Source organism: Pseudophryne corroboree, chromosome 6 (genome assembly GCF_028390025.1).
Source record: "Pseudophryne corroboree isolate aPseCor3 chromosome 6, aPseCor3.hap2, whole genome shotgun sequence".
Lineage (NCBI taxonomy): Eukaryota > Metazoa > Chordata > Amphibia > Anura > Myobatrachidae > Pseudophryne > Pseudophryne corroboree.
The window spans coordinates 228,243,887-228,267,914 of NC_086449.1; the positions used below are offsets into that span (position 1 = coordinate 228,243,887).

Consider the following 24,028-nt stretch of genomic DNA (forward strand, 5'->3'; position numbering starts at 1 on the left):
AAATTTCCAAATACTGCAATCAGCAAAATAATTTGGCAGACACCTGACAGGCCTGAGGAGATGATGAGATATTGGTATCTCTGCGTTAATGAACTGTGACGTTGAAGAGCAACTCAGATAGACTCTGGAGATCTTCCAAGTCAAAACAGATGAAGGGAAATTTATAGTGGGTCTGAGGGTAGTGAGAAAGTTTAAAAGTAGAAATGGCTTCATCAGCAGTGTACAGTCCGCAGCTCACAGTTAGCAGTTAATTATTTAGTAGCGGTGAGCTGTAGAAACATTTTTGGCTTGTTCCTAAATTTGTTACAAGCACTAAGATGGCTGGACTTTTATATGCACTCTGGACCTTCAAAGTTGAGTTTAACGCAAGTTATGGATTTATTTCCCCCAAACTTGTTTTTTTTTTTAAACCGCATGCATGCCTTTACCCAATGGGTGTCCGTTGGGATGGGGGTCAGAGTGGGTGTGTAGACTTGGTCAAAGGGCATGTCGATGTGAAATGAATCCCAAGATGGCCACCTAATAGGCGCAAATGTGAGATGGGATTTTCAACCCCTGTGCAATTTACAAGCTGATGATGATGACTTACCTTTGTCCTGTCTTCGTCTTTCAGTCTCTCATCTCTGTCAGGCAGCCATTGAGATCTGGGAGGAGAGGGGAAGGGATGAGCTTGTTGCTGTGCAGCTGTTTGACTGACATAGTAGCTTATTATCAGGACTGTTTCTAGACAATTTGGCTCCCAGTGCAAACAATCAAAAATGTGACCCACAAATCCACTCACTTTCTCTTGGCTATGCTCACAGGGCCTTTAATTGTAAGAGAACAATATGACATGTGATTAGTCCAACATATTTCAGTTTTAAAAAGACAATATTGGGAGAGAGATGACTAAATAACAATACTTTGGGCAGGATAATCTCTGCAAGACAACATGCTATAGTAAAACGGAAAAAAGAAAAAAAAATTCTAGTTTGGAAACTACCACTTTTTGGATGTTATATTCAGACCTAAAACACCAGATTTACTGTTCTGCAGTTTGGAAGCTGATATCTGAAACTCAGCTGCAAAGCTTATCAGAGATGAACTCATTTTGTATGGAGTGGTCCCTTCATTACATAGTGTTTTCTTCTAATCCCCATATTGATTATCCATCTGCAAAGCTTTTGCAGTGAGGCCCCCATTAGCCTTAAGCAGTGTCGGACTGGGGCATGAAGGGCCCACCAGGAAATGCCATGGTAGGGGCCCATGTTAAGGGGTGTGGTCAGTCTTCAGAGGTGGTGCGGCCAGCCGCTACATTGGTTTACCTAACCATTAGTGAGTGCATGGGCTGGGCCCCTTGACAAATATAAAAACCAAAAATTGAAAACCTGACCAGTGCTCAAATAGCTGCCTGTGTGAATCGGCTGATGTGGAGCGTCACCTACACTCCAATACCACAATACAACACTACAAAGACCATCAACCTCGATTCCCTTGGCGCTCAGGATTACAGTCCAAAGGTCCTCTGACTCAAAGTGGATATGAATCATGCACTTAGAACCTTGAAAGATATAAAATGACACCTCATAGGGCAATATATCCAATTCTTCTATATTGATGCAATATTAATAAGTGAGGACTCCTACCCTTTGGAGTGGTCTACGTTTTAGGTAGACAATAACCGCATGTGATATTTCTAGTAGTACGGCCCACACCGGATACTTCACGTATTCATCCTCCAAGAGAAGAAATAATCCCAAAATAGTATAATACTGTTTTTAATAAAATGTGCAATAAAAAAGAACAATAACAGTGATGCTAGCCTCTCACCCAGTGAGTGGTCTATTCCAATAAGGGCAGACAAATGAGCATGAGAATGGAAAGTCCAGGCGTCCCTGTGGGCTCCAAAACACACCAGGCTCGAATCAGGACCACTGCTTTCTCCCTCTGCCCAGGCGCCAAGGGAATCGAGGTTGATGGTCTTTGTGGTGTTCCCTTGACAAATATATAAATACTGCTAGTGTGTGCATGATAATGTACCAGATAAATATTGTCAATGCACTGTAGAGAATACACCATAGTCCTGTGCAGTATAATGTAACATATGTATAATGTATAATTCAAGAACACAGTCTGGAACCTGATCCCCAGAGGAGGAGGAGGGTTCCCAGGCAGTGGGGCCCACCGGTGATTTCTCCTGTACCACTGTGGGCCAGTCCGACCCTGGTCTTAAGCATGTTCGTAAGAGTAGTGCGGTGGACTCGGGAGGAGGTAATGTCATGCCCCTGCTCCAGGTCACTAGGGCACTGCTTAGAAAGAACTTTAATACATGCGTGATAGTTTTCCACTAGGATGCTGCAGAAAAGTCAACATTTGTATTCTGAAACAGTTTACCTCATACTATCTATAATATTCTCAAATCCCATCCCATAAATTCCTGCTAAGAATGGTCAGATGAGCAGACTAACAGGTCTATTTACTAAGCCTTGGATGGAGATATAGTGGACGGAGATAAAGTACCAGCCAATCAGCTCCTAACTGTCATTTTTCAAACCCAGCCTGTTACAAGACAATTAGCTGCTGATTGGCTGGTACTTTATCTCCATCCACTTTATCTCCATTCAAGGCTTAGTAAATAGACCCCTAAGATACTTCTATGAAAACTGCATAGACATCATATCCTATCAAATTTAGTTGGTAATAAAAATTGACTCCAGAACATATTATTTTTGTAAATGTTCCATATTCACTGACACGTGTCGCCGTAAGGAGCTGAATGTACCTTTTTCTGTTACGTTTGCTAGTTTTGTGTGACAAAGGTCAGATTTGGTAAAATTTAGCTGATTTTCATACAGTATGTTTATTTTTTTTTCTACAGTTCCGATCGGAGAAATGCTGGGTATAAATGGCGCCATGGAGCTACTTTTTAAGGTCATTTCCCCTTACACCCGAAGACACACGCCTACAATCAAGTAAGTGATTTTTTTTTTACTTTTTTTTTCTCATTATTCTCATTTACATACTTTATTACAGTATTTTTTATGTGAAGCAACACAGCGCCTGATTCAGTGACGTACGCAAAGCCAACTTTCCACGGAGCTGAGTGATTATCGATTATCGACACATGCGCTGCGTTCACATTGCGCATATGTCAATATGCACCGTAAACCTGCATGCAATGAGGATTCCGTCGCAATGTGATTGACAGGAATTGAACGTTTAGGGGTGTTAACATGGTGTTAGTGGCTGATGGTTGTAAAAACGCAGGCGTGTCTGGGCAGTTCTCAGGGCATGTATCTGATGTCAGCTGCGAGCCCTTGTACAAAAACATGGAACCTGAGTGACTATTGCCGGGTCCAGTCTGTGTAGCCATAGGTCCACCCTGAAGCCCAATGTTCCTTGTTCTTGAAAATAGGCTGTGTATGTGTATGCAACTGTGGTAAGTCCAGTAGGCATCTCTCTTTACTTCTGGGCGGCAGCTTCACTTACTGATATCAGCAGTTGATTTAAATATAAAATCGCTCTTGCAGCTGCATTAGCGCACTTTTCTGAACCAAGCCCACATTTGTTTCACAACCTGTCAAATTCTTGGTGCCCATAGGTCAGAATTGCTTTTGCAAAGGTGAATGTTTATAGTGGCACATTACCATGGCACCTTTATAGATTCAAGGAACACCCAGGAAACAAGCAATAGAAAATTACAATAATGCCTTTATTACACAGCATGCAATGTAACAGTGCAAACAGTAACCCCATTAACTATAATAAATCTAGAATATGTACAGTATGCCATCAAGTATCACTATCAACACACCCAATGCGCCTTCTACCTCTTGATATTCTCTGTCCCTGTGTGCACATGAAAGTCTTGTTCTTATCAATACCAGAGAAGGGCAGATTTGCACAGGTTGCCCTTATGGGAGGCAGTCAATTGACCGCCGGACGGAATCCCGACAGTCAATATACCGACGCCGGAATCCCGACACATGCTGCAATACCGGCGGTCAGCCCCAACCGCCACTGGTTCCCCCACTTGGGTGATTGTCCACACCCGGATCAGAACCGGGCCCGAAGCGTGGTGAGTGCAGTGACCACACAAGGGGACTCGCTGCGCTCGCCGCCATCGGTCTTCTGACCACCGGTATCCTGGCGTTGGTTTTCTGACCACCAGGATCACATGCTGATTCCACCCTTGTATGGGCTACAGTACTCTCACAACAAATCTTATTATTATTATTATTAACAGTTATTTATATAGTGCACACATATTTCGCAGCGCTTTACAGAGAATAATGTATTTGTCCATTCACATCAGTCCCTGCCCCAGTGGAGCTTACACGATATACTCCCTACCACATGTACACATTCATGCTAGGGTTAATTTTGTTGGGATCCAATTAACCTACCAGTATATTTTTGGATTGTGGGAGGAAACCGGAGCACTTGGAGGAAACCCACGGAAGCACAGGGAGAATATACAAACTCCACACATTTAGGGCCATGGTGGGAATGCTTTGAGGAGGTAATGCTAACCATTACACCATCCGTGCTGCCCCCATCCTGCAGTTCCTGTCTGCTTAGGCTGATGGTCCTATCCTAGCATGGTAGGTCATGGTTGCTACTGTATTCAGCTCACTTTAGCGGGTATACCAGGACAACAATATAACTCAAAACATAAACCAATAATTCTATTTAGCTTCTATAAGTGAATACAATTTGCTGTCTGGCTTACCTCTTTGGTGCTGCCTTGACTGCTATCTACAGGTCTGGGTTCTACTTTCAGCCACCTGAGTAAAAGTCTACTTTATACACTAGCCTTTTTTCTTATTAACGTCTGGCTGGCCTTTACTTTGTACATTAGCAGTCAGGAAAGGTGTTTATATTTAGCATTATCTATTAGAGTTGAAGTTAACTTTCTACACTAGCCACTAGCATAGGAAAAATATTTTAGTTTGTTTTCAATAGCCACCAGGAACTAAGATCTCCTTGTACGCTGGTAATTGAGTCTGCCATTTATACTAGCCACCTACTCTGAAGTCTGATTTTAATTTTTATACTAGCCACAAGGGGTGCTGTCTGCTTTTTGATACTGGCCACCAGGAGTCCACTATTAAAACTAGAGATGAGCGGGTTCGGTTTCTCTGAAACCGAACCCGCACGAACTTCATGTTTTTTTCACGGGTCCGAGCAGACTCGGATCCTCCCGCCTTGCTCGGTTAACCCGAGCGCGCCCGAACGTCATCATGACGCTGTCGGATTCTCGCGAGACTCGGATTCTATATAAGGAGCCGCGCGTCGCCGCCATTTTCACACGTGCATTGAGATTGATAGGGAGAGGACGTGGCTGGCGTCCTCTCCATTAGAAATTAGATTAGAAGAGAGAGAGAGATTGTGCAGAGTCAGACAGAGTTTACCACAGTGACCAGTGCAGTTGTTGTTAGTTAACTTTTATTTATTTTAATTAATATAATATATCCGTTCTCTGCTATATCCGTTCTCTGCCTGAAAAAAAACGATACACAGCAGCAGCCAGTCACACAGTGTGACTCAGTCTGTGTGCACTCAGCTCAGCCCAGTGTGCTGCACATCAATGTATAAAAGGCAAAGCTTATAATAATTGTGGGGGAGACTGGGGAGCACTGCAGGTTGTTATAGCAGGAGCCCCCAGGAGTACATAATATTATATTAATTTAAAATTAAACAGTGCACACTTTTGCTGCAGGAGTGCCACTGCCAGTGTGACTAGTGGTGACCAGTGCCTGACCACCAGTATAGTAGTATATTGTTGTATGTATTGTATACTATCTCTTTATCAACCAGTCTATATTAGCAGCAGACACAGTACAGTGCGGTAGTTCACGGCTGTGGCTACCTCTGTGTCGGCAGTCGGAACTCGGCAGGCAGTCCGTCCATCCATAATTGTATTACAATATATACCACCTAACCGTGGTATTTTTTTTTCTTTCTTTATACCGTCGTCATAGTGTCATACTAGTTGTTACGAGTATACTACTATCTCTTTATCAACCAGTGTACAGTGCGGTAGTTCACGGCTGTGGCTACCTCTGTGTCGGCAGTCGGCAGGCAGTCCGTCCATCCATAATTGTATTATTATTATAATATATACCACCTAACCGTGGTTTTTTTTTCATTCTTTATACCGTCATAGTGTCATACTAGTTGTTACGAGTATACTACTATCTCTTTATCAACCAGTGTACAGTGCGGTAGTTCACGGCTGTGGCTACCTCTGTGTCGGCAGTCGGCAGGCAGTCCGTCCATCCATAATTGTATTATTATTATAATATATACCACCTAACTGTGGTATTTTTTTTTCTTTCTTTATACCGTCGTCATAGTGTCATACTAGTTGTTACGAGTATACTACTATCTCTTTATCAACCAGTGTACAGTGCGGTAGTTCACGGCTGTGGCTACCTCTGTGTCGGCAGTCGGCAGGCAGTCCGTCCATCCATAATTGTATTATTATTATAATATATACCACCTAACCGTGGTTTTTTTTTCATTCTTTATACCGTCGTCATAGTGTCATACTAGTTGTTACGAGTATACTACTATCTCTTTATCAACCAGTGTACAGTGCGGTAGTTCACGGCTGTGGCTACCTCTGTGTCGGAACTCGGCAGGCAGTCCGTCCATCCATAATTGTATTATTATTATAATATATACCACCTAACCGTGGTTTTTTTTTCATTCTTTATACCGTCGTCATAGTGTCATACTAGTTGTTACGAGTATACTACTATCTCTTTATCAACCAGTGTACAGTGCGGTAGTTCACGGCTGTGGCTACCTCTGTGTCGGCAGTCGGCAGGCAGTCCGTCCATCCATAATTGTATTATTATTATAATATATACCACCTAACCGTGGTTTTTTTTTCATTCTTTATACCGTCGTCATAGTGTCATACTAGTTGTTACGAGTATACTACTATCTCTTTATCAACCAGTGTACAGTGCGGTAGTTCACGGCTGTGGCTACCTCTGTGTCGGCAGTCGGCAGGCAGTCCGTCCATCCATAATTGTATTATTATTATAATATATACCACCTAACCGTGTTTTTTTTTTCATTCTTTATACCGTCGTCATAGTGTCATACTAGTTGTTACGAGTATACTACTATCTCTTTATCAACCAGTGTACAGTGCGGTAGTTCACGGCTGTGGCTACCTCTGTGTCGGCAGTCGGCAGGCAGTCCGTCCATCCATAATTGTATTATTATTATAATATATACCACCTAACCGTGGTTTTTTTTTCATTCTTTATACCGTCGTCATAGTGTCATACTAGTTGTTACGAGTATACTACTATCTCTTTATCAACCAGTGTACAGTGCGGTAGTTCACGGCTGTGGCTACCTCTGTGTCGGCAGTCGGCAGGCAGTCCGTCCATCCATAATTGTATTATTATTATAATATATACCACCTAACCGTGGTTTTTTTTTCATTCTTTATACCGTCGTCATAGTGTCATACTAGTTGTTACGAGTATACTACTATCTCTTTATCAACCAGTGTACAGTGCGGTAGTTCACGGCTGTGGCTACCTCTGTGTCGGAACTCGGCAGGCAGTCCGTCCATCCATAATTGTATTATATACCACCTAACCGTGGTTTTTTTTTCATTCTTTATACCGTCGTCATAGTGTCATACTAGTTGTTACGAGTATACTACTATCTCTTTATCAACCAGTGTACAGTGCGGTAGTTCACGGCTGTGGCTACCTCTGTGTCGGCAGTCGGCAGGCAGTCCGTCCATCCATAATTGTATTATTATTATAATATATACCACCTAACCGTGGTTTTTTTTTCATTCTTTATACCGTCGTCATAGTGTCATACTAGTTGTTACGAGTATACTACTATCTCTTTATCAACCAGTGTACAGTGCGGTAGTTCACGGCTGTGGCTACCTCTGTGTCGGAACTCGGCAGGCAGTCCGTCCATCCATAATTGTATTATATACCACCTAACCGTGGTTTTTTTATACCACCTAACCGTGGCAGTCCGTCCATAATTGTATACTAGTATCCAATCCATCCATCTCCATTGTTTACCTGAGGTGCCTTTTAGTTCTGCCTATAAAATATGGAGAACAAAAAAGTTGAGGTTCCAAAATTAGGGAAAGATCAAGATCCACTTCCACCTCGTGCTGAAGCTGCTGCCACTAGTCATGGCCGAGACGATGAAATGCCAGCAACGTCGTCTGCCAAGGCCGATGCCCAATGTCATAGTACAGAGCATGTCAAATCCAAAACACCAAATATCAGGAAAAAAAGGACTCCAAAACCTAAAATAAAATTGTCGGAGGAGAAGCGTAAACTTGCCAATATGCCATTTACCACACGGAGTGGCAAGGAACGGCTGAGGCCCTGGCCTATGTTCATGGCTAGTGGTTCAGCTTCACATGAGGATGGAAGCACTCAGCCTCTCGCTAGAAAAATGAAAAGACTCAAGCTGGCAAAAGCAGCACAGCAAAGAACTGTGCATTCTTCGAAATCCCAAATCCGAATTCCGAGCCCACCCGCTGGCGGTGATGCAGGGCAGTCTGGAGCGACTGCTGATGCTGACATCTGGTCCGGACTGAAGGACCTGACAACCATTACGGACATGTCGTCTACTGTCACTGCATATGATTCTCTCACCATTGATAGAATGGTGGAGGATTATATGAGTGACCGCATCCAAGTAGGCACGTCACACAGTCCGTACTTATACTGGCAGGAAAAAGAGGCAATTTGGAGGCCCTTGCACAAACTGGCTTTATTCTACCTAAGTTGCCCTCCCACAAGTGTGTACTCCGAAAGAGTGTTTAGTGCCGCCGCTCACCTTGTCAGCAATCGGCGTACGAGGTTACATCCAGAAAATGTGGAGAAGATGATGTTCATTAAAATGAATTATAATCAATTCCTCCGCGGAGACATTGACCAGCAGCAATTGCCTCCACAAAGTACACAGGGAGCTGACATGGTGGATTCCAGTGGGGACGAATTGATAATCTGTGAGGAGGGGGATGTACACGGTGATATATCGGAGGATGATGATGAGGTGGACATCTTGCCTCTGTAGAGCCAGTTTGTGCAAGGAGAGATTAATTGCTTCTTTTTTGGTGGGGGTCCAAACCAACCCGTCATTTCAGTCACAGTCGTGTGGCAGACCCTGTCACTGAAATGATGGGTTGGTTAAAGTGTGCATGTCCTGTTTTGTTTATACAACATAAGGGTGGGTGGGAAGGGCCCAAGGACAATTCCATCTTGCACCTCTTTTTTCTTTTATTTTTCTTTGCGTCATGTGCTGTTTGGGGAGGGTTTTTTGGAAGGGACATCCTGCGTGACACTGCAGTGCCACTCCTAGATGGGCCCGGTGTTTGTGTCGGCCACTAGGGTCGCTTATCTTTCTCACACAGTCAGCTACCTCATTGCGCCTCTTTTTTTCTTTGCGTCATGTGCTGTTTGGGGAGGGTTTTTTGGAAGGGACATCCTGCGTGACACTGCAGTGCCACTCCTAGATGGGCCCGGTGTTTGTGTCGGCCACTAGGGTCGCTTATCTTTCTCACACAGTCAGCTACCTCATTGCGCCTCTTTTTTTCTTTGCGTCATGTGCTGTTTGGGGAGGGTTTTTTGGAAGGGACATCCTGCGTGACACTGCAGTGCCACTCCTAGATGGGCCAGGTGTTTGTGTCGGCCACTAGGGTCGCTAATCTTACTCACACAGCTACCTCATTGCGCCTCTTTTTTTCTTTGCGTCATGTGCTGTTTGGGGAGGGTTTTTTGGAAGGGACATCCTGCGTGACACTGCAGTGCCACTCCTAGATGGGCCCGGTGTTTGTGTCGGCCACTAGGGTCGCTTATCTTTCTCACACAGTCAGCTACCTCATTGCGCCTCTTTTTTTCTTTGCGTCATGTGCTGTTTGGGGAGGGTTTTTTGGAAGGGACATCCTGCGTGACACTGCAGTGCCACTCCTAGATGGGCCCGGTGTTTGTGTCGGCCACTAGGGTCGCTAATCTTACTCACACAGCTACCTCATTGCGCCTCTTTTTTTCTTTGCGTCATGTGCTGTTTGGGGAGGTTTTTTTGGAAGGGACATCCTGCGTGACACTGCAGTGCCACTCCTAGATGGGCCCGGTGTTTGTGTCGGCCACTAGGGTCGCTGAGCTTAGTCATCCAGCGACCTCGGTGCAAATTTTAGGACTAAAAATAATATTGTGAGGTGTAAGGTGTTCAGAATAGACTGAAAATGAGTGTTAATTATGGTTATTGAGGTTAATAATACTATGGGATCAAAATGACCCCCAAATTCAATGTTTTAAGATGTTTTTTAGGGTTTTTTGAAAAAACCACCCGAATCCAAAACACACCCGAATCCGACAAAAAAAATTCGGTGAGGTTTTGCCAAAACGCTGTCGAACCCAAAACACGGCCGCGGAACCGAACCCAAAACCAAAACACAAAACCCGAAAAATTTCAGGCGCTCATCTCTAATTAAAACTTGGATTGATGGAGTCTAAGACAACTCTCTCCATTTGTGAAATCACATATCAGTTTACGTGACTGCTGTAAGTTCAACGCTGTATATTCTTCTTCATATTGGGCCTAATTCAGACCTGATTGTAGCAGTGCAAAATTTTGCACGGCTACGATCAGGTACCCAGACATGCGGGGGAACGCCCAGCACAGGGCCAGTCCGTCCCGCATGTCTGGCCCTACCCCCCTTCCCCCGGCACACGTACAAAAGCATCGCACAGCAGAAATGCTATTGTACTTGACGAGCAGCTCCCTACCTGCGCAGCTCCTGCACGCTGGCAGGGAGCTACCCGTCACTGTCCGGGTCGCAGAGGCTGCATGGTCCAGGCACATCTGTGTTCCCCGGACTGTGCCCCCAAAATGACGGCCAAACGCTGCCGGCCTGCCCAGCGACCACCTCTGCCTGTCAATCAGGCAGAGGCAATCGCAGGGCTAAGATGGCCACCAGCTGTCTGGCATGCGCCGGCACACTGCAGCGCTGGCGCATGCACAATTCAGACCTGATTGGCTGCTGCGCGAAATGCACAGCAGCAATCAGGTCTGAATTAGAATCATAGAGTTAGGTGCACAATAGCATATTTTGCAAAGGAACATGTTTTCTTTCTTAATAAAGGAAGATGTTACAAAAGATAATGACCTAATGACAGACAAGAGCTAGTATGCACACCAACTTTGTACTGAAAATATATACTGTAAACCAATATTTTGTTGAGCCCCTAAAGTATTATAACTTAAAGTGTACTCTCTTTCATGATACACAGGGGTAAATGTACTAAGTACGTATCATGTTTGGCCCAAGATTAAACACGATTAGCACCCTGGCTCTTGGTGCCGGCCCTGGTTATAAAAATACGGGAGACCTCTACACATTTTATCCTGAGTTTGCTCCGTGTGTATAAAAAATTATTCTTTGTAAATTTCTGTGTTATTACTTGCGAGTTAGTTCAATGGTGTATTGAATCATATTTGCAGATTCGGTTCTGTTTTTTAGTACAAATCCTGATTTTACTCACGTATTTTTCTTTGATAAAACTCAGAGTTTAAAAAAAGTGTTAAACTCACCCGAGATTGCAATCTCAGGCAAACACGATTCTTAGTAAATTTATCCGAGAAAGTCTAGTTGAGATTTTTTTATTGCACTAAAGGACCAAATTTTTAACACCTTTTAGGTGGTGTTAGCTATTATCATTAGTAAGGTCACCTTTGTTTATTGCAAGAACAAAATATAACACTGGTAGTCTGGTTCAAGTTAATCCAAGTATTTGAAAACAACATCTGAAATAAACAGAGTCAGCATGAAATACTAATACGTATTTAACTTATTAAATTGATACAAATAAGTAACACTGACTAAAATTACAGGAACTTGGAATAATTAGCTGTTTGAACCACAGTCCCTGACGAAGTATGACCATGAAGAGGAAATGCATTGGATAAAATCAGTAAAAGAGTAAAACAGCTAATCTGATCTCCTAGTGTATTAGATAAAATGTGTTACTGCTATTACTTTGCTATCTGGAAATTTCAATTAATACCCCTTTTTTGGTGATTTGGGATAATTTGATGTGTTAGAAGGAGAAAAAACTCTAATAGCATTTTCTTACACTTCAAGGGCACAAAAAATACTGTATAATTTGTGAGTGTATTGAATAAAAAAATGGGTAAAAAATGGTCTCAGTGCAGGAGTGGAAAAATCTTCAGCATTTAAGGCAGGGGCTGCAAAAGTCAGTCCTTACGGCACTCTAATGGTCCAGGTTTTCAGTATATCCATGCTTGGACACAGGTGACTTAAGGCCTAATTCAGAGCTGATTGTAGATGTGCTAAATTTAGCACATCTACGATCAGTTTCTCTGACATGCGGGAGGACACCCAGCACAGGGCTAGTCCGCCCCACATGTCAGGCCGCTGCATGGATCCAGTCTGAATTATCCCCGTAATCAGTCAATTTGATTGAACCATCTGTGCTGAGCCATGGATATCCTTAAAATCTGGACTTTTAGGGTGCTTTAAGTACTGAGTTTGGGAACCACTGATTTATGGTATTAAGAGCCTAATTCAGCAAGGATCGCAAATCAGCAAAATTAGCACACAAAAAAAAGCGTAAAAACGCAAATTCTGCAACTTAAATAGCAAAAACTGAGAAAAAAAAACCAATTTCTGAGACTTAGCAAAAACTGCGTATGCACTATGAAAAGTAGGCGTGTAGGGGGCGTACTAAAGGGCTGGACTCGCAAAAACTACGATCAGAGGCGTGTTGTGGGCATATGCTGATGGTCGGTGGGCGGTGCATTCGCAATTTTTACAACAGATCGCACATTTCTGATGTGCCGTTTCTGAGTGACTACAGGTCTACCTTAAAATCTGCTCAAGCTGACCTCAGTTGTAGACTGCATGTATACTGCAATCATTGCTTCATTACACCCAGCTGAAGAAGCTCACATCTCAGACCACAAATCACTTCATTCAGCTGTATTGGAACTTAGAAACATGTAAGGTATTGTTTAACTCTGTAACACATGTTGATTGTGAAAATATATGTTACTAACCGATTTGTGTTTACACTTACTAACAATAGAGGTTTGACAACCACACTATTTGATAGAAGCAAATATAAAATCACCTTCACAAGCATTTTGCTTAGTAGTATCTGTTGAATGACATTTAGCTTCCTAACATTTTTTTTAAACAACCAACATTTTTTTCAAAACATACCTGCATATATTTTTTTATTTTTTCAATTTAATTTGTGCACTACACACATAAACATATGTTGAAGAACAGCAACACCATATTTCATTTTCAAGTTTTGCAAATTCTTATCCATTTGTATACTTATTGAAACAAATATTTACACATAATTCCTTAAAGTAAGGTATGTAAATAAAAGCAAAGAGACAATAATATGTAATGTTTGACCACTTCACAATAAAAAAAACACTATTTTTTATTTTATTTTACTGTTGTTTCCGAATTAAAATATTTTGTGTGTTGGTTAAAACATATACCAATAATTGCTATTGTGTAGGGTTTAGAGCAGTGATTTTCAACCTTTTTCAACTCGCGGCACACCGAACAATATTTTTAAATTGCTGAGGCACACCACCAGTCCTCCACGGGGAAAAACACACATAGTGGCCCCCACGGTAATAAAAGAAACACACGGGCACTCACAGTAATAAAATAAATACATTTGCCACCACAGAAAACCCCCACACACATTTGGCCCTCACAGTAATAAAACAAACATTTGCCCCCTCAGAATAAAAAAACAAACATTTGTCCCCTCACAAATAAAAACAAACATGTGCTCCCTCAGAATAAAAAAACAAACATTTGCCCCCTCAGCAATAAAAACAAACATTTGCCTCCTCAAGAACAAAAAACACACACACTAGCCCCCATAGTATTAAAACACACATTTGCTGCCAAAATAAAAATGAATAAAATACATTGGTCCCTACCTGCTGGTAGAAGAGAAAGGAGCTCAGGTCCCTCATCGGCTGGAGTGAAACTCACAGTGCAGATCTGTGAGCGGTAGACAGGCATGCAGGCAGACTAGCTGCCCGGCTGTCTGGCTGGTTAGCTGGCGAGTGGGGCCGTTATGCGGGCTGGATGGCAGACGGTCGTACGGGCTGGCTGGTGGGCGGGCATGCTGCCAGCCATGCTATGTAGCGCATGTGACCTGTGATGCCATGCCGCCGCGTCACTATAGGTCACGGCTCAGGCACTATCAGAAGAGCCCAGCGCTGCCCGCGTGTCCGCTGTCAAGGTCCACAGTTAGTGAAGGGGGCTCTGACTCTGCAGCACACTTGTCAACCAGCCGCGGCGCACATGGGTTGAAAAACGCTGGTTTAGAGGCTAGAATTCACACTCTCTCTAGTTGAATATATTTGAACACAGTTATGGGCATTAGTCAATGTTTGAAGAAAAACACTATGGTGTCTTTAAGATAATAATTGATAAATTACCACAAGATCATTTGACCAATTAAGTGATGATTGAATTGATTTACAATTGTTGAGTAGTTTCTTTAATATGGGTGCAGGAAAGTAGGTTGTGCAATTTTTAAGGGAAAAACACTGTTGTTAGCAAAAAATGCAACATCAGAAACATGTACGCAAAAATTGCGATTATTAGGATGGTTTTCGCAATATTTGCACATTTCACAAGGCCACCTTCTTTTTGTTAAATTAAATTAGTGTTGCAGTTTTTCCGTTTGGGCGTGCTTTCGCAATTTTGCTTTTGCTCGCAATTTTTGCTAATTTGTAATTTTTGCAATCCTTACTGAATTTTCCCCTAAATCATAAATGCAGCTTGAATGAACAGTATTTCATACCCTCCAACATTTTACACATAAAAATTGGTACAATTTTGGAAACCGGGAGTGGCCACAGGTAAAGGGGGTGTGGTCACGCCCCCTTTCCTATACTGTTAATGGAAGTTTGGAGAGTCAAAAATCGGTACAAAAACATACAAAAAAGGTCCTGTACCTGCCAAAAAGGTACAGTTGGAGGGTATGGTATTTTAGGTTGAAACTAGAAATGATATTAGTGAAGTAGGTCACCCACATTTATAAAACTTTATATTGGAACTCTATTATTAAAACAGCGCATAAACATCTCTTACATTCTTTCACCTTTGTGTTGATATGCAGTAGTGTGTTTATAATGATAGCTGTGTCTCTGCTGAGATGAGTAATGGTAATTTCTCTGTTCCTCTGTTGAGAAAGCAGAACAGTGTTGACTTGTATACTGACAAATGCCTTGATAAGGAGGAAGTGAGCTGATAAAATAAGCATGCTTATGTAAGTGCTAAAAGACAGCTCTTCTTGATATCCAAACACATGGAAAGGAAATACAGAGTATTTTAACTTTTATCTTTTCTATGTATTTTCTGGATGCTGATACTTAAAGGCTTTGAATGTAAAATACACAACCGTAAACAAAATCAAAATTAATTATAAACGTATTATTTTATTTTTATCCTAATGATTATTTGAGGGCAGTCAGATTTTTTATGTACTTTTATGACAATTTCTGTATTTGTTTGCTGTGGCTAATGGAGAGTAAACCTGCAATGGCTCTCCTTGACAAATGAGAAGACTGCACACTAGGGGCAGATTGGGATGGAGACCAGCCTGGTTCATTTTTGGAAGCAGTCCTAATGAAAGCAGTGTCTGTTGAGGGGGTGGGGTTCTGTCAGGGGGTGGAACCCCTCCTCCTAGAGCCTGATTCTGAGTTGGACACAGTTGCATCTTTTGTGGCAGGTGTGTCTGTGACTTTGAACCCGATTCAGACCTGATCGCAGTTGTGTGAATATGCACAGCGGGCGATTATCGAATGACTGCGCATGCGTATGCACCGCAATGCCCAGGCGTGTCACCAAACATCGTCAGAATGGTGCAAAAATTTAAATCACAAGGTGTTCGCAAGGTGATTGACAGGAAGAGGACGTTTGTGGGTGATAACTGCCCATTTTCAGGGAGTGTCAGGAAAAACGCAGGCGTTCCCAAGCGTTTTCTGGGTGTGATGTGATGTCAGCTCTGACCCCGAACAGCCTATTTGTATCGCACTGTAGGAGTAAGTCTTGGGCTGCGTACAGACTGCACAGACTGGAAAAATTATTTGAGTGAGTCAGTGAGTTGCAAACAGATTTGCAGATGTCCGCTGTCTGGCGGAATTTTCGGACAGCGTACACATGCCTTTGCACAATTGCAAGGGGAGGGTTTCACTCTCCCTGGGCAGCGACTATCTGATTGCAAAACTCTGCAAATTTGCAACATAGCGATCAGGTCTGAATTAGGCCCTTTATGCCAATGCTTCTACTAAACTCTTTCCTGGTGTACATCGGTGCATCCAGAAGTGCAGGGACAGAGATGCCCACATTCAGGGTCTACAGACACTGCATACATGCTTTGTGTGTTTTTAGATGCCACCTTTCGTTGCACCATTGAAACTTGCACCAGCCCTATGCTAGATACAGATCATCCAAGTATGGCCTTCAATGTGTGCGATTCATTGTTTGTGTAAGCAACCACTTTCAGCAACTGTGTAACATCTGTGTCAGATTAGTCAACTCCCTGTAACTGCACAGGAAGGCCAACACATTTCTAATATATTTCTTTGTGAGTGCATCTGAATCTGTATTGCAACTCTGTATCAACACCATCAGGATGCAATCAAGGTGCAACTCAGATGCATGCGCAGATGAAAAACATTGCAGACAAATTTAAAATTAAACACTTTGGCCCCCACAGGAAAAAAATGCACACATCTGCTTAACAGAAAAAAAATAAAACACATTGTCCCCCTACAGAAAACAATAGAACACATTAGCCCTCGCAGGAAAAAAATAAAACACATTGTCCCCCTACAGAAAATAAACACATTAGCCCTCGCAGGAAAAATATATAACATATTGGCCCCCACAGAAAAAAATAAACACATTGGCTCCCACCGGTACAAATAAAACACATTGGCCTCACAGCAAAAAATAAAACACGTTGTTCCCCACAGGAAAACATAAAACACATTGGCCTCACAGGAAAAACTAAAACACTTTGGCCCCCACAGGAAAAAAAACACACACATCTTTCACAGAAAAAAATAAAATGAAATTGGCCCCACTGGAAAAAAGAAAACACAGTGTCGCCTACAGGAAAAAATATAACACATTAGCACTCAGAGGAAAAAATAAAACATATTGGCCCCTAGAGGAAAAAAATAAACCACACTGGCTCCCACAGGAAAAGAATAAAAGACAATAGCTGCTACAGGAACAAATAAAACACATTCATTTCCACTTTAATTGCCCCAGCCCCTCCCAGGAAGACTAACCTGTCAGGTTCTGCAGGATGAATCGGGCTAAACCCAGTTGACTTGTATCTGGTCTGCAGGCCAATGTCAACTGTATTGGCAACTGCAGGGCTCCCAGATGGTCCATCTCCCAGTTAACGGCACTCGGAAGTGCCTGCTAGCCGGAGAAGATGACAGCTTACAATTTGCGTTCCGCAGTGGAACACAAATCCCAGAAGCGCAGCAGCTGGAAAGGAAGGGGGGAGTCATGGTCTGTGGCAAGCCGATGTGTGTCACACAGGAACAGTCCAACGGGAACTGTCCTGTGCTCACATAGGCACTGCACAAACTTTCTATTAATACAAAACATTGTCCAGGTCCTGATAAGTGTTTTAATGTTTCTCATCACAGTTCAGCATAATGTTTGGAATGACAGATACTTGAATAAGAATGCAGTAAACAAACTTGGTATGGAGGACAGCATGTTATGATTGGTAATTAATATGAAGGACAAAAAAAATGAATGATGGAATATATCAGAACATTTTTATTACACTCATTAAGTGTAGACATATCTGTTATGACGTATGTGTCTGCAATGGAGATTTATAGTCACACTGGGTTTTTTTTGTCATAGGCCACTTAAACTAGCAGCATGTGCTTTGGACTGTTAGAAGAAAATCGATTATCTAGTAGAAACCCACATGCATACATATACATACAAACTCTACACAAACTATAATTAAGGATCAACCCATGGACCCAGTGATGTGAACTATTCAAATGTTCCTGCATTCTGTAAAGCTCTTTTAATAAGCTGTGGATATAATGTAGAATTTGTATTATCAACACTTTTCTGTGGGTAAATGAACAGGTGGAACCACAACTACCCGACTTTCATTTACAGTAGGATCCAGGGTGTGTGGGGTATCCTTCCACAGCCAACCTTAATGTTATAAGGAGGAGGGATTGTTCAATGACTGGACATGTACTTTAATGTTTTATAATATTAGCTGTTAATAGTGTTATATAGTATCAGTGACACATCTAGTCTCTACTACTTAATATAAAGTGTAGTTTACAGAATGCAGAGTACCACATCATCTTTATGTCTGCAAAAACACCTCCTTGTCACCTGGTGCTTTTGAGATACATTAGTAAAACTCTGTATCAAGATTTCTGTACAATTGGGTCTGTCTTCATTATGTCACTGTTGTGTGTCTAAAGATTTTATTACTATGTCCTCCTTAAAGTTATTCTAACCATGGAATTATTTTTTTAATGATGGTTACATGCCATTGATAGGATTTATATGACGGCGGAAATGCAGGAACTATTCAATACTGCTGTTTTGATGTCTGCCACTATCTACTATTTACTGGCTACAAACCAAACTTAGGTGCCTCCTCATTCAGCTTCCCTATGGCGGAAACAAGCCGTGACATAGGAAGATCATCTTCCAATATGTACAATTTACTTTCAGATTGCAATCTAATATTTTACCCATCCCTTATGTAAGGCTCCCTATATGCATCTGGCCATTGAGTCGATAAGTGTTACTGCCAGTGGCAGAAGCCATTGATAAGCACGAGAGGAGATACAGTGGAATTTTTAAGCAAGTCCATGACATCAGTGAATCCGAGCTAGAGACACATAGAGAAGGGGCCACATATCAGGAGCCTCAGACTGAGCCTTTCTCACAATAACACACCTGATGTAGATACACAAGGAGGCCAGAACCCGCTGCTTGCTGCTGTCTTAGCCTCCTGTAGGAGGTCTTCAGCTCTGAGTAGGGTACATAATTAAGCAGGTACTGTAAACAAACAGAGAATGGGGAAATATGAAAAGATAAAGGAGTAAAGCAGCTACAGTAGCAAGGATATGGAAACTGAAAGAGGAAGCAAAAAGTCAAAAAGAATAAGCAAACAGGAAGTAAGGCAACAGATGAATGAAAGGAATATAGAGTAAATACAGTTTGATTGCAACAATTACAGGATCAAAAGAATATAAAGTAATAACACATCTGGCGATCCAAAATGAGGCATGAATCCCATAACCACCTCCTTAAAAAGACATTGCTAAAAATATGCCTCCAAAACTCTATTTTTTCCACACAAACATCCCACAAGTCTGTCACGACTAAAAAAGTTGCCATGTTAAGGACCTCAGATGCCACCTCAGGGTCTAGTCTTCTTTAGGCTTGTGCATTCTACTGTTATTCTCCCACAGATCTAGTCTCAATAATGAAACAGGCCAAGATGCAGTGTTCCTTCTTTAACATGAACAACATAATCACCAATATACCGTATCTTAACTGCATATACATAAGGCTCTAAGTTCTCGCTGATCTAAATGTAAAATAAAGAAGCAGACGCTGAATTGCATAAATTAAATTTGCATCTAAAAAAATATAAAAATGTGAACGAGAATAGTAAAGTAATTTAATGTAAATGCTTTTAAAACATGATGACACACTATTAAGCGTATACAACACTCTGACCAATACAGAGTGAAGCTGATGGGCTGTGCAGCCTAAAAATTACGTGGCAACTCTTGGAGTAGCATGTTGTAGTTATAAAGAGGATTTCTCCTTCCTTTTTTTCCCAGTGGATTTCAAGCAGAACTCAAGTAGAGGATTCCCCCTTGAATTTAGGTGAAGAATAAAGTGCAAAACAAAGTTATTTATTTTTCACGGTGTCTGTTTATTAATTTTCCATTCTTTTTAGAATCTGCCATACAGGTCCCATAAGACCCTGAATGTTAGGGAAGGCTGGTGGCTTGTGTTCTACAATAATGTATTTTTTAAATAAATGTTTTTATTAGTGATGAGCGGGTTCGGTTTCTCGGAATCCGAACCCCCCCCCAACTTCACCCATTTTACACGGTTCCGAGGCAGACTCGGATCCTCCCGCCTTGCTCGGTTAACCCGAGCGCGCCCGAACGTCATCATCCCGCTGTCGGATTCTCGTGAGATTCGTATTCTATATAAGTCGCAGCCATTTTCACTCGTGCATTGGAGATGATAGGGAGAGGACGTGCAGCGTTCTCTCAGTTTCTGTGTTCAGTGTACTGCAAATATCTATGCTCAGTGTGCTGCAAATATCTGTGCTCAGTGTGCTTGCAAATATCTGTGCTCAGTGTGCTGAAAATATCTACATTTTCTGCCTGAAAAACACTCCATATCTGTGCTGAATTGTAGTATAGGAGGACAGTGCAGAATTTTGCTGACCAGTGACCACCAGTAATATATAGCAGTACGGTACAGTAGTCCACTGCTCTACCTGCCTCTGTGTCGTCAAGTATACTATCCATCCATACCTGTGGTGCATTTAAGTTGTGCGCAGTATATATAGTAGGAGGACAGTGCAGAATATTGCTGACCACCAGTATATAATATATAGCAGTACGGTACAGTAGACCACTGCTCAACCTACCTCTGTGTCGTCAAGTATACTATCCATCCATACCTGTGGTGCATTTTAGTTGTGCGCAGTATATATAGTAGAAGAACAGTGCAGAATTTTGCTGACCACAAGTATATAATAAATAGCAGTACGGTACAGTAGCCCACTGCTCTACCTACCTCTGTGTCGTCAAGTATACTATCCATCCATACCTGTGGTGCATTTTAGTTGTGCGCAGTATATATAGTAGGAGGACAGAGCAGAATTTTACTGACCACCTGTATATAATATATAGCAGTACGGTACAGTAGGTCACTGCTCTATCTACGTCTGTGTCGTCAAGTATACTATCCATCCATACCTGTGGTGCATTTTAGTTGTGCGCAGTATTATATAGTAGGAGGACAGTGCAGAATTTTGCTGAACACCAGTATATAATATATAGCAGTACGGTACAGTAGACCACTGCTCTACCTACCTCTGTGTCATCAAGTATACTATCCATCCATACCTGTGGTGCATTTTAGTTGTGCACAGTATATATAGTAGGAGGACAGTGCAGAATTTTGCTGACCACCAGTATATAATATATAGCAGTACGGTACAGTAGGCCACTGCTCTACCTACCTCTGTATCGTCAAGTATACTATCCATCCATACCTCTGGTGCATTTTAGTTGTGCACAGTATAAATAGTAGGAGGACAGTGCAGAATTTTGCTGACCACCAGTATATAATATATAGCAGTACGGTACAGTAGGCCACTGCTCTACCTACCTCTGTGTCGTCAAGTATACTATCCATCCATACCTGTGGTACATTTTAGTTGTGCGCAGTATATATAGTAGAAGAACAGTGCAGAATTTTGCTGACCACAAGTATATAATAAATAGCAGTACGGCACAGTAGCCCACTGCTCTACCTACCTCTGTGTCGTCAAGTATACTATCCATCCATACCTGTGGTGCATTTTAGTTGTGCGCAGTATGTATAGTAGGAGGACAGTGCAGAATTTTACTGACCACCAGTATATAATATATAGCAGTACGGTACAGTAGGTCACTGCTCTATCTACGTCTGTGTCGTCAAGTATACTATCCATCCATACCTGTGGTGCATTTTAGTTGTGCGCAGTGTTATATAGTAGGAGGACAGTGCAGAATTTTGCTGATCTCCAGTATATAATATATAGCAGTACGGTACAGTAGACCACTGCTCTACCTACCTCTGTGTCATCAAGTATACTATCCATCCATACCTGTGGTGCATTTTAGTTGTGCACAGTATATATAGTAGGAGGACAGTGCAGAATTTTGCTGACCACCAGTATATAATATATAGCAGTACGGTACAGTAGGCCACTGCTCTAAATACCTCTGTGTCATCAAGTATACTATCCATACAGACCTGTCGTGCATTTTAGTTGTGCGCAGTATATATAGTAGGAGGACAGTGCAGAATTTTGCTGACCACCAGTATATAATATATAGCAGTACGGTACAGTAGGCCACTGCTCTAAATACCTCTGTGTCATCAAGTATACTATCCATCCAGACCTGTCGTGCATTTTAGTTGTGCGCAGTATATATAGTAGGAGGACAGTGCAGAATTTTGCTGACCACCAGTATATAATATATAGCAGTACGGTACAGTAGGCCACTGCTCTACCTACCTCTGTGTCGTCAAGTATACTATCCATCCATACCTGTGGTGCATTTTAGTTGTGCGCAGTATATATAGTAGAAGGACAGTGCATAATTTTGCTTACCACAAGTATATAATATATAGCAGTACGGTACAGTACGCCAGTGCTCTACCTACCTCTGTGTCATCAAGTATACTATCCATCCATACCTGTGGTGCATTTTAGTTGTACGCTGTATATATAGTAGGAGGACAGTGCAGAATTTTGCTGACCACCAGTATATAATATATTGCAGTACGGTACAGTAGGCCACTGCTCTACTTACCTCTGTGTCGTCAAGTATACTATCCATCCATACCTGTCGTGCATTTTAGTTGTGCGCAGTATATATAGTAGGAGGACAGTGCAGAATTTTGCTGACCACCAATATATAATATAAAGCAATACGGTACTGTAGGCCACTGCTCTACCTACCTCTGTATCGTCAAGTATACTATCCATCCATACCTGTGGTGCATTTTAGTTGTGCACAGTATAAATAGTAGGAGGACAGTGCAGAATTTTGCTGACCACCAGTATATAATATATAGCAGTACGGTACAGTAGGCCACTGCTCTACCTACCTCTGTGTCGTCAAGTATACTATCCATCCATACCTGTGGTACATTTTAGTTGTGCGCAGTATTATATAGTAGGAGGACAGTGCAGAATTTTGCTGACCACCAGTATATAATATATAGCAGTACGGTACAGTAGGCCACTGCTCTACCTACCTCTGTGTCGTCAAGTATACTATCCATCCATATCTGTGGTGCATTTTAGTTGTGCGCAGTATATATAGTAGGAGGACAGTGCACAATTTTGCTGACCACCAGTATATAATATATAGCAGTACGGTACAGTAGGCCATTGCTATTGATATATTACTGGCATATAATTCAACAAATTAAAAAATGGAGAACAAAAATGTGGAGGGTAAAATAGGGAAAGATCAAGATACACTTCCACCTCGTGCTGAAGCTGCTGCCACTGGTCATGGCTGAGACGATGAAATGCCATCAACATCGTCTGCCAAGGCCAATGCCCAATGTCATAGTAGAGAGCATGTAAAATCCAAAAAACAAAAGTTCAGTAAAATGACCCAAAAATCTAAATTAAAAGTGTCTGATGAGAAGCGTAAACTTGCCAATATGCCATTTACGACACAGAGTGGCAAGAAACGGCTGAGGCCCTGGCCTATGTTCATGGCTAGTGGTTCAGATTCACATGAGGATGGAAGCACTCATCCTCTCGCTAGAAAAATGAAAAGACTTAAGCTGACAAAAGCACAGCAAAGAACTGTGCGTTCTTCTAAATCACAAATCCCCAAGGAGAGTCCAATTGTGACGGTTGCGATGCCTGACCTTCCCAACACTGGATGGCAAGAGGTGGCGCCTTCCACCATTTGCACACCCCCTGAAAGTGCTGGAAGGAGCACCCGCAGTCCAGTTCCTGATAGTCAAATTGAAGATGTCACTGTTGAAGTACACCAGGATGAGGATATGGGTGTTGCTAGCGCTGAGGAGAAAATTGACAAGGAGGATTCTGATGGTGAGGTGGTTTGTTTAAGTCAGGCACCCGGAGAGACACCTGTTGTCCGTGGGACGAATATGGCCAATGACATG

The 24,028-nt window shown here is 42.2% G+C and overlaps 1 protein-coding gene across 2 annotated transcripts in view; it reads left to right on the forward strand.

The window, feature by feature from the left end:
* Positions 1 to 24,028, forward strand: part of AGBL1 (AGBL carboxypeptidase 1) — a 1,210,518-nt gene that overhangs the window by 149,663 nt on the left and 1,036,827 nt on the right. For both annotated transcript variants that reach the window (XM_063925754.1, XM_063925755.1), the window contains one exon: positions 2,858 to 2,951. In XM_063925754.1, coding sequence (XP_063781824.1) covers positions 2,858 to 2,951 — 94 coding nt within the window. The remainder of the gene's footprint in view (positions 1 to 2,857; positions 2,952 to 24,028) is intronic.